The sequence below is a fragment of the Astatotilapia calliptera genome, chromosome 8 (genome assembly GCF_900246225.1).
Source record: "Astatotilapia calliptera chromosome 8, fAstCal1.2, whole genome shotgun sequence".
NCBI classification, from domain to species: domain Eukaryota; kingdom Metazoa; phylum Chordata; class Actinopteri; order Cichliformes; family Cichlidae; genus Astatotilapia; species Astatotilapia calliptera.
The window spans coordinates 4,693,489-4,708,775 of record NC_039309.1 but is presented as its reverse complement, the minus strand read 5'-3'; the positions used below and the strand labels follow the sequence as shown (position 1 = coordinate 4,708,775).

General features: G+C 40.8%; 1 protein-coding gene across 4 annotated transcripts in view; it reads left to right on the top strand.

Moving 5' to 3' along the window:
- Window positions 1–15,287, top strand: part of LOC113028053 (rho GTPase-activating protein 44-like) — a 91,906-nt gene that overhangs the window by 66,386 nt on the left and 10,233 nt on the right. For all 4 annotated transcript variants that reach the window (XM_026178019.1, XM_026178022.1, XM_026178021.1 and 1 more), the window contains 7 exons: window positions 207–334; window positions 2,501–2,612; window positions 4,986–5,067; window positions 5,165–5,245; window positions 10,037–10,150; window positions 11,017–11,108; window positions 11,224–11,404. In XM_026178019.1, coding sequence (XP_026033804.1) covers window positions 207–334; window positions 2,501–2,612; window positions 4,986–5,067; window positions 5,165–5,245; window positions 10,037–10,150; window positions 11,017–11,108; window positions 11,224–11,404 — 790 coding nt within the window. The remainder of the gene's footprint in view (window positions 1–206; window positions 335–2,500; window positions 2,613–4,985; window positions 5,068–5,164; window positions 5,246–10,036; window positions 10,151–11,016; window positions 11,109–11,223; window positions 11,405–15,287) is intronic.

Genomic DNA, 15,287 nt, shown 5'->3' with positions numbered 1-15,287 from the left:
ACTCTGTAATGGTATGGTTGGAAACTATTGCATATAGTGAAAACCTTGCATTTGTTTTGGTATCGCTTTGCAGTCTGGAAAAAAATTATTTGATAAACTCTGAATCGCTGCAGTCATAAGATCATAAAAGCAGAGCTGCTGCAGAATGATCTGGGCATTTGTGTGTGAATAACTCTAAGTGTGTGTGTGTGTGTGTGTTTTCACAGAGACCTGGGTGGAGAAACCGTGTTACGGGAAGCCATTAGAGGAGCACTTAGCGCTCAGCGGGAGAGATATTGCCTTTCCCATTGAGGCCTGTGTGACCATGCTGCTGGAGTGTGGCATGCAGGAGGAGGTAAACAAACCGGTCGCTTTTCACACGACACACAAGAAACACATTTATGGGTGTGAAATGTTGCAGAGGTCACCGCAGAGATGAAGTCAGTCTTAATTACCAGAGGGAAATCTAATCGGGGGCCAAGCCTGAAACGAATAATCAGCTGGAACATTAAACTAATGCTCACACATTAATACATCCATAGGTATAATTGAGTAATGTCATATGTCTGAAAAGCAACTGATTCAGTGGTTACAGTATCGGCTTTTTGCAGAATTTGTGTTGCTGTTGGCTTTATGAAACCCAACATGAAGCAGCTGGAACAAGGTTTAACGCCGCCAAGTCCAAGTATATGGTTCTCTCAGCTGGAAAAGGATGTAGCACCCACTCCGAGTGCTGCTGCACCAAGTGGATCTCAGTGTCTTGTGAGGGAGAGTGGAGCAGGAGACTGACAGATGGATTGGTGCAGCAGAAATTGTATCCATCTGCTGTTGTGAACAACGAGCTGAGCATGAAAGCAAAACTGTGGATTTACCGGTCAATATCCATTCCTGTTCTCATCTATGACCATAAACTGTGGGTGGGTGACTCAAAAAAACAAGAGAAACTGCAGAGGCTGGCTTTGTAAGGGTGCTAAGGATGTCTGGGCTCTCACTTGGGCAGTACTCACACATGCCAGATGATTAGGGCTATTTAACTAACAACAATAGCTGCCTCAAGGTGTTTGTTATAGTAAGGTAAATAGAGTATTACAGAGAGAATCCCAAGGATCAAATTATCCCCTAATGAGCAGCACTTGGCAAAAGTGGGAAGGAAGAACCCACTTTTAACTGGAAGAGACCTCCAGCAGTACCAGGCTCATGGAGGGTTAAATATGTGCTGTGACCTGCTGGATGGTGAGGGTGAAAGAAAAGAGTAAAGTGAGAATAAAGTGATACAGACAATCACTCACTCACAAGACAAACTAACTGAGCCATGCTAGCTGCAGGTTACGATATTTGTTCCTGTACAGCGAGGTGATCACATATCACTACGATCAATTTCTCCTTCGTTTTGATGGCAAACTGCACAAGCAACCACGTCACTTCCTGACTATGACATGACGTGATTTGGTTGAAAAGTTTAACTTTTCATTAAAACTACTAGAAACAAAGTGAAAACGTGACTCAAAAATTCTACAGGTAACCCATTAATTACATATCAGGTGTTAGGGGTAAAGCCTGTGTGTACACATACATTTCAAACCTGCCTTAGAGATTAGGGTCAGGAGCATTGAAAGGAACCAGCTGAGATGATTCAGGTAACTTCCTAATATGCCTCCTGGACACCTTCTCGACAAGGTCTTTCAAACATGTCTAAGCTTCAGAAGACCTCGCAGCAGCCCCAGCACAAGGTTTGGTTGTGTAGCAGCCAGGATTTGGACCCAAATGCACTCACAAATCCAGAAATGAATTCAAAATGCATCCTTAATCCTGGTGTTTTACAATACAGGGAAAGCCAAATTACATGCAGAGCAGGAAATTCAAACCACGCAAAAACTCAGTGAACACAAGGCAAGGAGACACAACCATCAGAGAGGGTAACATTAAAAACACACCAGGTAATTAGGGAGATGGGAAATACCAGGGAGCCCAGCTGCAACAAATCAGGTAAACTAGACAGGAAAAGCACAACAAAATACCAATGCACAAGACAAAGGCTACCAAAATAAAACAGGAAATAACTAAACAGAGGAACAGACGAATACTTAACAATACACGAGGAACAGCAGGGAGGCAGAGTAAACTGAACGGAGGACTAACATAGATAACTGGAACAAAACAGAAAAACACGACAACTAAGAAACAACATGAAGTGACTACAGAACAGAACTTAGAAGCCCAAAACTCAAAACTATGGGTCAACCACCCCACACCAGGGTGTTTTAGGAGGGTATCAGTATCAAATGGAAGAAGCCTTTACTGCTCAGAGTGCTGCCCTGTGACTCAGATAAGAAGTAGAGCATAGATGGATGGATGAAATGGGAAATGACACCTTTAATTCTGAAAGCTGGACTTTTAATGTAGCATTTTACACTCTTCTGCTACTAAGAGAATCAGGCATTTGTAACACAAAATAAATTCAGCCTGTGTAATTCTCCTGCTGTTGGAGTTAAGTGACCTTGGCTTCGTTTCTGTGTCTCAGGGTTTGTTCAGAATCGCTCCCTCGGCCTCCAAACTCAAAAAGCTGAAGGCGTCTCTGGACTGCGGGGTTTTAGACGTGCAAGAATACTCCGCAGACCCACACGCCATCGCAGGTGAGCTATCAACAACACTGCCACATACCTAGACCTCCTCCCTGCCTCCTGGTTGTACATCATGTGTTCCCATGACAACTGATAATCCATTGAAATTTGCCTCACAGGGGTAGATTTATGAGTTGGCCCCCGTTGGCTTGTTCGAGTCTAGTTTCTGTACATTTCTGTTATTTTCCTTATGCTGAGCTACCCTCCTGTTGTCAATGAATGAATATAATCATAATCAGGCTGCTCGCATCAAAGAAACATTTTTAATCCCTTCTGCTGCCTGTCTTTGTTTCTCCTGCTGCTGTTTGCAGTAAATTTCCTCTTAAAGGTTATTTTGCTGGTGTGACACAGGAACTTGAGGCTCGATTAGGATTCACTTTGCTTCTGTGGTCACTGCTCGCGTGTCTGCAGACAAAGCAAAGTGTTTTTCTTCCACTTTCAATAAACTATCCAAGAAATGCCCAGTGATAAATTCCAAATATAACTGGGATTAGTGTCAGACAGATTCTTCATCTTCTGGAGAGGATGCAACAAAAAACGTCTTTTTGTTTCTGTCACGTATTCGCTTTTAAAGCTGCACTGTGACAAACTACAAAAGAAAGAAAAGCTTTCAAGCTTTTATGATGCTGTTATTGATCTTTTTTTTTTTACTGCAGCAGCATATTGCTGTTGTCAGATGAAAACCATACATCTCCAAATGAAAAGCTTTTTGCAAGCTGTGGAAAATATTTTTATCTTAAAAACAAGTGCATTTTTCTTAAAATTATCACACCGGCTGTTTTTCTATCGAAAAATAAAACTTAATGGTAAGCATCCTTTCAGCACAGAGAGGTGTCTCGCTAGTAATCTTTCTTTTATTTCTAAAATGACGAGGCTCTCAGTTATAATCATCTGCAGCATTTGTAGTAAATTATTTGTCAGTGTGTTTTCAAAAACATTTGTTTTATGTTCAGTGGCTTCTTTGGTTTTCTTTGCTGAGGAAACCGCCGTACTTTACGGATGTCCTTGTGTTTTTGGGTTGTTTTTTTGCAACAGAATATTGTAGCAAAAACGCAGTTTTTTATTTTTTGTATATAAGCCAGATCATTTAAGTCCTGTATTTGTTCGCCTAGCTGTCGTACTACTGTTGGAAAAATGTGTCTTAATTGTTTCATGACCAAACTATTAAATCTTTGCTTTTACAAACAAACTGAAAACCTCTCTGATGCACAGTGAAGATTTTAATTTCTCAGCCGAGTATGAAAGTCAGAAAAAAAGAGTCATTTTCAACCAGTGCAGAATAATGCAGCATTAAATCTCAATTTAACTCACAGCTCACCGGAGCATGTGGAGAAAATGTCCTATTCTGCGCTCTATTCCCCTTTAATGGTCCCATATTAAACTGGGTCAGCTCCACCAGCAAATTTAATTCGTCCCACTGTGGAGGAGGAGGTGGAAGCCCTGGTTCAGTGTAACTGCAGGTATTTATTTTGCACCATCAGTGCACCACCTATATGTATATGCATATGTATACACAGCTGTTTGTCGTCCATCCCTCTGGGGAATGGAAGCGGCAGGCCAAAGAGAGAAGACGACACGTCGCAGTGAAACCCAGTCAGCTGTGTCCTTCCTCATCAGTAAAGGAAAACTCAGTTCTGGTCAGACGGAAGCTCGATGTGGATTTGTGTAGTTTTACAGGATAGCTGCGTAGACCAGTGGGACTCATTTCTGAGCACTTGATGGGACAAACCGTGCACAGACAGACTTTTCACAGGCACATAAACTTTTTCTAGTCATGAAAACAATCATTTGATTTTGATTTTCTGTTCTGAATAAACATACTTGTGTTTGTAATTATGGAAAATCCCTCTGGCTTTTTGTCATGGGGACCAGAGTAATGGAGACTGCTGGCAAGGAAGGCCTTTCAGCCTGGAATTTGAATATATACACATCACATAAGATGTGCTCCTATATAAAGTGATTTAATCTGAAATCTAATGCCATTGTGCAGTGAGCTGCAGGAAATTACACTCACTCTCATGCAGTACATACGATCAGATCTGGGCTCGGCTGGATCAGACAGAGTCCACGCTGAAGCACTAATCATGGAGCAGATGGTTGCTTCAAAACGTTTATCATCTTTGTTTCTATTTCTTTGTTTGGTGGTTTGTTTATTTCTTGATAAACGTCTTTACTTTCTTCATTTCCTTCCTTGCCTGTTTGCGATCTTCTTTCCTTACTTGCTTCCTTTTACTTTCTTTCCCGCTTTTTCTCTTTGCTTCTCTATTTTCTTGTTTTGTTTCCATCTTTCTCCCTTTCTTTCTTTCCTTCTACGGTTGCTTCTATGTGCTGAAATACACGGGTGCAGACATGTATTTACCATGGTTCTTGCTGTGCTCTCTCCAGGTGCTTTGAAGTCCTACCTGCGCGAGCTCCCTGAACCATTAATGACCTTTGAACTCTACAATGACTGGATCCAAGCCTCAAAGTGTGTATCATCTCAGACCAATGTTGCCATCTTCGTGTTAAAGACATTTCTTCGACCTACTGTTGTTTTACAACCAATCTTTCATGTTGTCCTGCAGCATTCAAGATCAAGACAAGCGCCTGCAGGCTCTGTTCAATGCCTGTGAGAAACTCCCTTCAGCCAACAACACCAACTTTAAGTGAGTCAGCGTTTCCATGTTTCACTCCCCTCCTGGTTCTCTCTTTTTTCATATATTGGCCAAATAATCTGGTTAACCAGCTGAAACATCCCAGTCAGTCTCATTTTGGTTTTTTTAACTGCATATCGAAGGAATCAGGTCTATTTTCCGCCTTACCTCCTTATATAACTGCATATAAGACTGGCTGGCTCTGCCTATAAAGAGGAGTTCATTTAACTGAAGGAAACCACCAAAGACATGACAAAGTGACCTGATGGTCAGAAATAGCTGGGCCAAAATGTTCATATCATTGAGTCCCCCAGTCTGTCACCTGTATCTTTGCTGACTGTCCCTGAGTGTTTCTGTTGCATCTGTAGTGTGTAAAATAAGTTCAAAGAGAAATCTTTAGAAAAACCTAAATCAAAATTGCTTTGCAAAATAAGCCAGTGCCAACAACTGCAGTTCCTCTAATGGCCACTTGAGGCAAATGCCAAAAGGCAGTCAGTCCCCACAGACTCTCATGTTAAAATGCCCAACTTTAAAGCAGGAATATGTTTACAATCAGCTGTGGTCTCAGGGCACAGTTTCCCTCAGTTATAAAAACTGTATGAGGGCAGCTCAGTGGTTTTAATTGGTGAGGAGTTGTTGCCAGTTGTTTTCTCCTTAGCCTCATGGCTGCTAATTAGTCAATGAACTGGACTTTTACAGTTGGTTTATGCCTTTTTTTATTATCCAACAAACTGTTTGACTTGTTGTGAAGAATAGACCATCCAAGACATTTGTGACTCACATATAGTTACTGAAATTCCAGTATATTTATGTGATTTAGGCTAATTAGCAGGTATGTGTGTTTATGTGTTGCACATATTTATGTAGATTTTATGAGTATGATTGCAGTTTGCATAAAAAAGCTAGTTATTGATAATTTAGAAGTGCAACTTATTGTCTAAATATGGTCACATCTGGCTCCAAATCACCATCATGGTGACCAAACACTTCCACAATGTATCACAGAGGCTAAGCCCATCTTTTTGGTACAGTCTAAGATCAATCCCCTCAAAATGCCCAAATTTAGAGCAGAAATAAGTGTCTTTGCCGCCAGTAACACATTTCTTTTACTGCTGTTTTAAGGCTTTAAGTTATGCACTATTGAGGATAACAGGTTGGGAGCATTTTGTTTAGACTAAACTAGAGTACACTAGACTATACTCTTCTTTGACCAGACCTAGTTTACTGTCACAGTGGCCAGTAAATGGGAGTGAACCCACAAGCAGACTCAAGTGGACACAGTGATAAGATTTAACAAACTTTATTGTTAGATTACAGAGAAATCGAAAAAACGTGATATGGGAACGTAGCGCGAGTGTGTGAAGTGGGGGCACTGTAGTTTCTAAACTAGAGATATATGACATACATCCTCAGTACGCTTGTGGCAAAAGAGGCAAAACCAAATATATTTTTGTAGCAGGCTGTGAAATATGCTTATTTCTCTTCTAAATAACACTGACAGGAGTCAACTGTTCAGAGGAGATGCAAAGGTTTTTGTTTCACACCTGTTTTTTAGCCGTGATTAGCATCTATTTTAATATCACTGTCTACCTGAACTAGCCAGCTTTAGTACTGGTTCAAATAAGGTCAGGTTCAGATTAATGAAAGCCGAGATGGTGGCAGCCAGACTATTAAACCAACAATCTGTGATTAGGCCTCCTTCTATCACTTCACTATTGGCAACAATATTTATTTATTTTGACACTGGAATAATGTTCCTCAGAAACTTGAGCGTGAACCAAAAACAATACAGATAATACCATTCTGTAGATCAGAGGGTAGCTGTGGAGTCGGGAGATAATAACTCGTAGCTATATCGCTTTACCTCTATTGATTCTCGAGGATTTTTCTTCTTTCATTTTCAGTCACTTCTTGGTATCTGTTTGCTTCCTGAAAGCTGAAAAATGATTTCCAGCTTTCAGGAGGCTGATTCATTGTGCGCTACTTATCACCACCTGCCAGAAAAGAGAAACTCTGACCTTTATGAAACAGTGTGGAGAAAGAGGCGTTGCATCCCAGGTGTTGGCTGCTGGATTAAATGCAGAATGCTGAAAGGCTTGTCTCCTGATCAAAAGAAGAAAGTGGAAAGGCCTGACAGAGTAAGGGAAGAGAGGAAGTGATGGTACAGAAATGAGGAGAGCGAGGTGCAGCGGCACTTGTCAGCATCATCATCGAATCGCACAAATGCGTCGTATTTTTAGACGGTGCTCCTCTGAAGAGACCTGTCAGGCCTGTCCAGATGATTGCTGTTTGCCGTGATGAGCGGCCTGATGTTCAGCTCTGGATGAGTCATTCAGCTCAGCTACAGACATCCACCAGCCCATCCATTTCTGAAAACATCAGACACAGAAATGGTTGGCTGCAATAATAAGCTTTGACTCAGTGTGGTTCGTGCATTCAGCAGGCACGCAGTTATCATTCAGACTGCAGCTGTAACACTACAGTATCTGCTGTTTGAAACTGACCGGAACATATTGGGATGGATGTAGCCATCATTATGTTTTTTTGAGCCAGAAGTGATCATATTTTGGAAGAGAGCGTGGACTGCTAACTTATCAGCAAATGCCAGCATGCAGGATACAGCTGTATCCATAAATGCGCAGAAACATGTATATAGGCTAATATAATGCTAATACACCAAAACTGAAACCCGCACAGAAACTCTTTAAGGTGCTCCAAAAGGCATCAAAACGAGGTCCAGCTTACAAAGTTGAAGGAGAGGTGGGGTTAGCACATCTCAGTTGGCTCCAGCTGCCTGTATCACAACCAGGTAGTGATGTGTCAGTCGCAAATGAAACGGCTCTTAAAGCCCACTCTTTGAAGTGAACGACGCGAGCCGGCTCCTTATTGGGAGTCGTGTTTTGTTTTTTTCCTTTCTTTCTCTCGCCCTCTCTCTCGCACTTTTTTTCCGCTTCACTCCGCACGCGAGCCTTGTGCTTTGCGCTGGGAAGAGGGGGGAGGGGCAATAGTTACACTCAGTAGCACAGGAACAGAGCGGGAGGGAGCCAGGGACAACAACGTCATATTAAAAAGGTATAGTAATCATCCACAACTATTTTCAGTTACAGATGATAAAGGATTCAGAAAGTTTATTGATGCAGGCCCATATGAAAGAGAATGTGCATCTTCTTTTTGTTTTTATATTTTTTCATATTTATATTTAATTGTGTTGTGGTTTGCAGTGTTTAGTGTTTAAATTTGTTTAAAAGGAAAAAGCTGAAAATTTAAATAGTTAAAAGTTGAAATGTAAATAATTGGTTTTTGTATTATATGATTTATTTATTACATTTTACATTTTATGTGGAGTGAATAAATATTTACGGTGGCCCCTACAGACAAAGCACGTACAAACTCCAAAACATGTACAAACACAACAGAAGTGCTCCAGGATGCTAGGGGCAGTGTTGAGCTTTTGTTACCTAGTGGCTACACAAGCCAGGAAGTACCAACTACCGGATTTGGTGTTTGGTAGTAACAGGTAAATGAACATATATATTTTTTTAATTATTCGAGTATATATGAATGCTTGTGCATAAATACACAAACAATACACGTATGCTTTCAATTGTGTAATTTAAGTGCTCTAGGTAGCTCTGTTTTGGAAGTTCAGTTAACGCTAGAAATGTGTTTTGGAGTTTGTACGTGCTTTGTCTCTAGGGGCCACCGTATATATTTATATATAAACATATATAAATTAATTAAAGCAGCAAAACAACCTGAAGGGCCGGCTCTTTTTAGTGAGTCGAGCCGAAAGAATCGGTTCTCTAAAAAGAGTCGGAAATCCCATCACTACAACCAAGTAGCACCAATCAGTCAAAACAGCCACGCCCCTAACTCTTCACTAACATGCGGTGACGCTAGCGTTAGCCGTGTTAGCACGTTACCTGAAACAGGTGGTCAGGGTGAGTCCACAGGCGCACACCCTTCGTTCATCATATATCCGTGTTGGGTAGAGTGTAAATACTGAGGCTGAATGGCCTTTATACAAGCACACACACTTCTTAGCACTGCAAGGCTATGAGCACAAAACAGCAGTGTAGAAAAATCGAGACAGCCAGCCAATCAGTGAGCTCCTTAAGTCACACCTCGTGGCTAATTTGGATTGCTTGAGATTTTGGAAAAAGATTGTGAAAATCAGTTTTTAAATTTGGAATTTGAAATGAGGTTTTTATTGAGAGTTTAATACTTTTTTGTGAAATTCATTTTTGAAGTATTTATTAATGGATTAATAATTCATTTTAAAATGTTGATTTATAAATGGTGTTTTTATTTTAAATTAAACGATTAAATAATAATTTTGCTTTAGTAATGTTTAATTTTTGTTTTACATTTTTTCCAAATGCGTGCGGCACGGTGGTTAGCACTGTTGCCGCACAGCAAGAAGGTCCTGAGTTCAATTCCGCCATCAGGCTGGGGTCTTTCTCTGTGGAGTTTGTTCTCCCTGTGTTTTCGTGGGTTGCCTCCGGGTACTCTGGCTTCCTCCCACCGTCCAAAGACATGCAGCTTGTGGGGATTGGTTAATTGATTAATCCAAATTGCCCATATGTATGAATGCCAGCGTGAATGGTTGTCTGTCTCTGTGTGTTAGCCCTGCAACAGACTGGCAACCTGTCCAGGGTTTACCTCGCCTCTCGCCCTATGACAGCTATCAGAATATTTATAGTAGTAACAGTTTCATGGTCTAAATGTTTAGATAGAGAGGTTGAATGTACATTTAAATTCTGTTTTTATTGAATAATCTGTTTTCTGCACCTTAATTAACAGGTATTTAATCAAATTCCTGTCCAAACTGACTGACTACCAGGATGTGAACAAGATGACGCCTGGAAACATTGCTATTGTCCTCGGACCCAACCTGCTGTGGACTCAGAATGATGGGTAAGTTATAGCAGATGCATATACATGTGGCTTGTTACCTTATCCTCTTCTGTGTGATCATAACTGAACACAAAATGCTGGATCTTGGTACCAGTGAACCATGGAAACAAATCAGCTGATGACGAGAGGAAGAGTTGTGCCGTGTGTTTGATTTGATTATTATTGTGCACTTATTTCATCCTGCTATCTCATCCTAATATTTTCACATCATGAATTATGCATGTGCTGAGATACCTTCTATACCATGACTTGCAGTTACAATTTAATTATGAAGTTAAACAAACAAAAGCAAGGGCCAGATTTAATTAGAGGCAAGCGAGTGAAGTCATTTTAGTTTTATTGTAATTGCTGCAGGTTTTATCATGCACTGCCTCCTGCTCGGCCCTTAAAATCACTTTTTCATGCAGTAACTTGATGATTAAAGGTGGCAGACAACGAATGGAGGGACTCAAAGGGATTCTCTCATTGCAGCTCAGTTTCTCTTCCTCTTTTTCCTTAATCAAAAAACATGGGCTGCTACTAACAAAAAGGCCTGCAGACACACAACTTCATCCATAGGAGACTGCTGTTATTATACCGTATATATTTAGGAGAAAGATGATGACTTGGCAGTTTTGAATAGGGTGAAGGGTGAAGGACGTCTCCTTTTATATCTCTGTGTAAATCTTACAAACTCGTCATCCCCATTAACTTTTAATTAGTACTTTAATAGCCCACAGTTCTGAAATGATTTTAATTTTCTCATTTTAATGCTTTGGTAATATCATGAAAATGTGCTAATCACCCTCTGTGTGAAATTCTTACAGACAGACAGACACTTCTCCCCCCCCAATTAAAAAAAAGTGTGTCTTCTCCGTTTGCTCCAGGAACATCACGGAGATGATGACGACAGTTTCCCTACAGATCGTCGGCATCATCGAGCCCATCATCCAGCACGCCGACTGGTTCTTCCCAGGAGGTGAGGAGGGAAAAAGAAGAGGAAACAGCCCTGCTTTGTTTGTTCTTGAAGTCTTAAAATGGCATTTTAGAAAATAAAATACTGAGTTGTTCCTGTTTTCTTCTGTCTTCGTTAGAGATCGAGTTCAATGTCACAGGAAACTACGGCAGCCCCGTCCACACCAACCACAACGCCAACTACAGCTCGATGCCGTCTCCAGATATGGATCAGATGGATCGCAAGCAGAACGACCAGAGCCGGCGGCCGCTCAGCGTCGCCACAGACAACATGATGCTGGAGTTTTATAAGAAGGACGGGTATGACTCTTCTGTGTCTCTTAGCGATGCATTTCAGAGCCCGACCGATATGTTGGCAGATATTAGCTATTTGCGGATATTGGTACTGGCATTTATGACGGCTGAAAATTATGAGAGTTGATCTTGTATGATTTGTTTCAGAAAGCTCTCTGCAACTTCCCACTGGCAGCATATATGTTTGAAACACAACAATCAGCAGATCCAAGCAGAACGTAAACAAATAATTCACAGAACAAGATTACTTTTAAGCTGTACTGTCATAGATTCATAGATAACTGCACATAACAAATATATTAGATTTTTAAATCGCCAAATATTGATATCGGCCTTAAAATCAAGTATCAGTACATTAGGCCTAATCTCAATACTGTTTTTAAAGTAAGAATGCACATAATCTTAGAAACAAGCGAGAGAAGGGTTACAGTGTACTTTTAGTCACTGCAGATCTGGAAAGATTGGCTTGGGCAAGTTATGAAAGTGTAGGTTAGTACAGAATATACACTCACCAGCCACATTATTAAGTACACCTTGCTACTACTCGGTTGGACCCTGTTTTTTCTTGCAACACTGTCTTCATTTTTAAAGGCATAGATTTAGCCAAGTGCTGGAACCATTCCTCAGATTTTGGTCCATACTGACGTGATAGAGTCACACAGTTCCTGCTGATCCAATATGTGAATCTCCCGTTCCACCGCACACCAAAGGTCCTCTACTGGATTGAGATCTGGTGACTGTGGAGGCCGTTTAAGTACAATCAACTCACTGTCATGTTCAAGAAACCAGTTTGAGATTATTTGAGCTTTGTGACCTGACATCTATTATTAAGGGATGGACATGATCATTAACAATACTCAGGTATGATGTGGCGTTTAAATGACACTCCATTGGTCCTAAGGGAATTAAAGTGTGCCAATAAAATATCCCCACGCTATTACACCACCAGCAGCCTGACCTGCAGGATGGAGCCGTACTTTTGTGCTGTTTACTGCAAAGTTGCAACAGAAATCAAGACTTTTCAGACCAGACCACATCTTTCTGCTCTTCTATTGGCCAATTTTGATGAGCTGATGTAAATTGTAGCCTCAGTTTCCTGTTCTTGGTGTGGTCTGCTGCTAGAGTCAGTCTGCTTTGACCTTTTGTGAGTTCAGAGATGTTCTTCTGTGTCTCTCATGGTTGCCTCTCTATAAGCTCAGGCTAACTTAGCCGATTTCCTCTGACCTCTTGCATCAACGAGGCATTTTTGCCCAGAGAACTGCCGCTCACTGGATATTTTTTGTCTTTGGTCTTTTTCTGTAAATCCCAGAGATGGTTGTGTGGAAAAATCCCAGAAGATCATCAGTTTCTGAAATACTCTGACCAGCTTCTCTGTCAGCCAGTCACAATTTTGTTCTTTCTTCTTGATACTTGGTTTGAACTTCAGCAGATTATCTTGACCATGTCTGCATAGATTGAGTTACTGCCATATGATTGGCTGATGAGATAATTTGCATTAATGAGCAGTTAAACAGGTGTGCCTGATAAAGTGGCTGGTGGGTGTCTGTTGCAGCATGAATTTAATATGCAAATATAAACGGTTTATATGTGCACAGACTGACTCCCTAAATAAAACTTTCTCGTCTAAAACTTCCACTGATTCCACCTGTTTAAACCTGTCTCTGAATTAATTAGCAGTCTTCTCTGCGTACACTGTCATCCAGCTGACTGACAGCTAGAGACATTTTTTCTACACAAGGCCACATTGAGGCTCATAAACTTTCCACACGACTGCTTCCTGACAGGGTTGGACGTGTGAAGTAAGAGAAGGAAAATTCCCCAATGATTACACAAGTTTGCCGTGAGAAGTGACCTCAGTGAGAAGCTCAGTTTCACTCTGAGGTGGACAGAAAACGATACAGTTTCACTCTTTATCTACAGGACCTGCCCTCATAACTTTTCTCTGCAGCTCACTGAGACATCTGGAAGTGAGAAAGAAAAAGACTGAGGGTGAGCTGACATTTAGTCTGTGAAATGAGCAATCCGACAATCCTCAAACTGTGAAGAGGGATTAGCTGAAAACCAGTCAGTCGCTTTCTTTCTCTTTCACTGTCTGAATCTGAGTGTCTTTCTCTAATGCTTTAATACACCCATGGTCTTATCAGGGCCTGGGGGGAGCCTGAGCTCTGCAGCCCAGGGGCCACAAGTAGCCCGACTAATTAAACCTGGACTGTGTGGGTCGGATCAATAGAGCTCAACTTTCAGTAGAAAAAGTCCTTAGAACCAAAGGCTGTTGCTCCACCAAAAGAAAGTCTGCTTTTACATGAGTCCTCTTTAATTTCTTACTTAATTTATGTCAGTCTAATAAGTTAATTAATATTTAGATACTAAACTTGCGGCACTTCTCTGCAACTCTGGGAGAGCAGGTGATGATTAGACAAATAGCCCAACATTCTTCTTCTTCTTTGACACTGATAGCACAGATTAGATCCCAGCTTGGATTAAAAAGCAACAATCATTATATTCACTTCATGTTAAAAGTGTAAGTTTAAAGGGCACTTATTACGGCCATTTCCAGCCCTGTAATCTTATTTTTGGATTCTCCTGGAGTAGCTTTGCATGATTCACAGTTCAAAACAATCCTAGTATGTCTTACCTCAGCCTTGCTACAGCCCTTCTCTTCATCCTCTGTCTGAAACTCACAGTTTGAGCTCCACCCATTTTCTTCTGATTGGCTGAGCCACACAAACAGAAGGTCTGAACAGCAGGTGGGTGGGGCTTCCATTAGACTAGTTAGACTTATGATACTTATGTTTTGTTACACAACACAACCTGATTGATAGCACTCAATCACTGAATCAATCACAAGAAGTGCAACACTAATGCTAAATCACCACCACTAAGCTTCTATGTGCACCGCAATTATCCTGAATGTTAATTTTGCTTGTTTAGCCGTTTATCTCCTGAAGTAAAAGCTTCAAATTTCATGAGTCAGGTATTTACTACGTAATCTTTTGCAATAGAACAAAAACATGTTCAGAGCTACAAAAACTACTACAGAATGTATTAAAGCATTAAAAAAAATGAACATTTTTAGAACCCACTGCCTGCGAGTTCAGGGAACTTGAAGTGCAAAATGCTAACTCATTCCAGGTTTTAGGACTCATTCACTCTCCTGAGGTCTAAATAGAGGTACTTCATGCTATCTGCCAAGTTGCAGGATTTGCTCCCAGAAGAACTACTTGAAGTCCTTTAAGCTGGTGATGCTCTTTAGCAACATTTCCACATTCCACCTTTATACTGGCTTCATACTGGCCAGGGGTTGGAGAGCAGCCATGATGGCTCTTCTAACATCTGCTTATATATAATGTATGACGAAGCTGGTTAAATCCATAGAGATTTTATGCCTTTTTAAGTCTCCTGCTGCCCTATTACAGCAGATCTTAGGACTCCTCCACCTGCCAAATCCCACTTTAACCCCTACTGATGTTTGATGACTTGTTGGGATCTTTTGGGAAAGTTGTTCATTTTTAGGAAAACTGTTACAAAAATCTCAAAATAACATCTGTATTTCGTGTAAACCGATAAGAAAGACTGATGCCTCATTAGAATCTCTGTAACCTATAGCAAATCATTGCTATGGGTTACAAAACCATCTTTGGTAAGGTTTTCTCTGCCACCCTTATATTTAATGTTGGTAATATAAATCTTGTTCACTTCTTGATTTTGATGAAAGAATTGATATTCAAAGGCTTGCCAAAGGGTCTGACTATAGGCTGGATTTCTATAGAAAACAGATGTTGAGAGTTCAGAAATGCTGCCTGTTGAAACACGTCCTTTATCGTGAACTACACTAAATCACTGCTGGTTGTGACTGGGAGTGAAAGTCTGTGCAAAACTCACTGAAAGA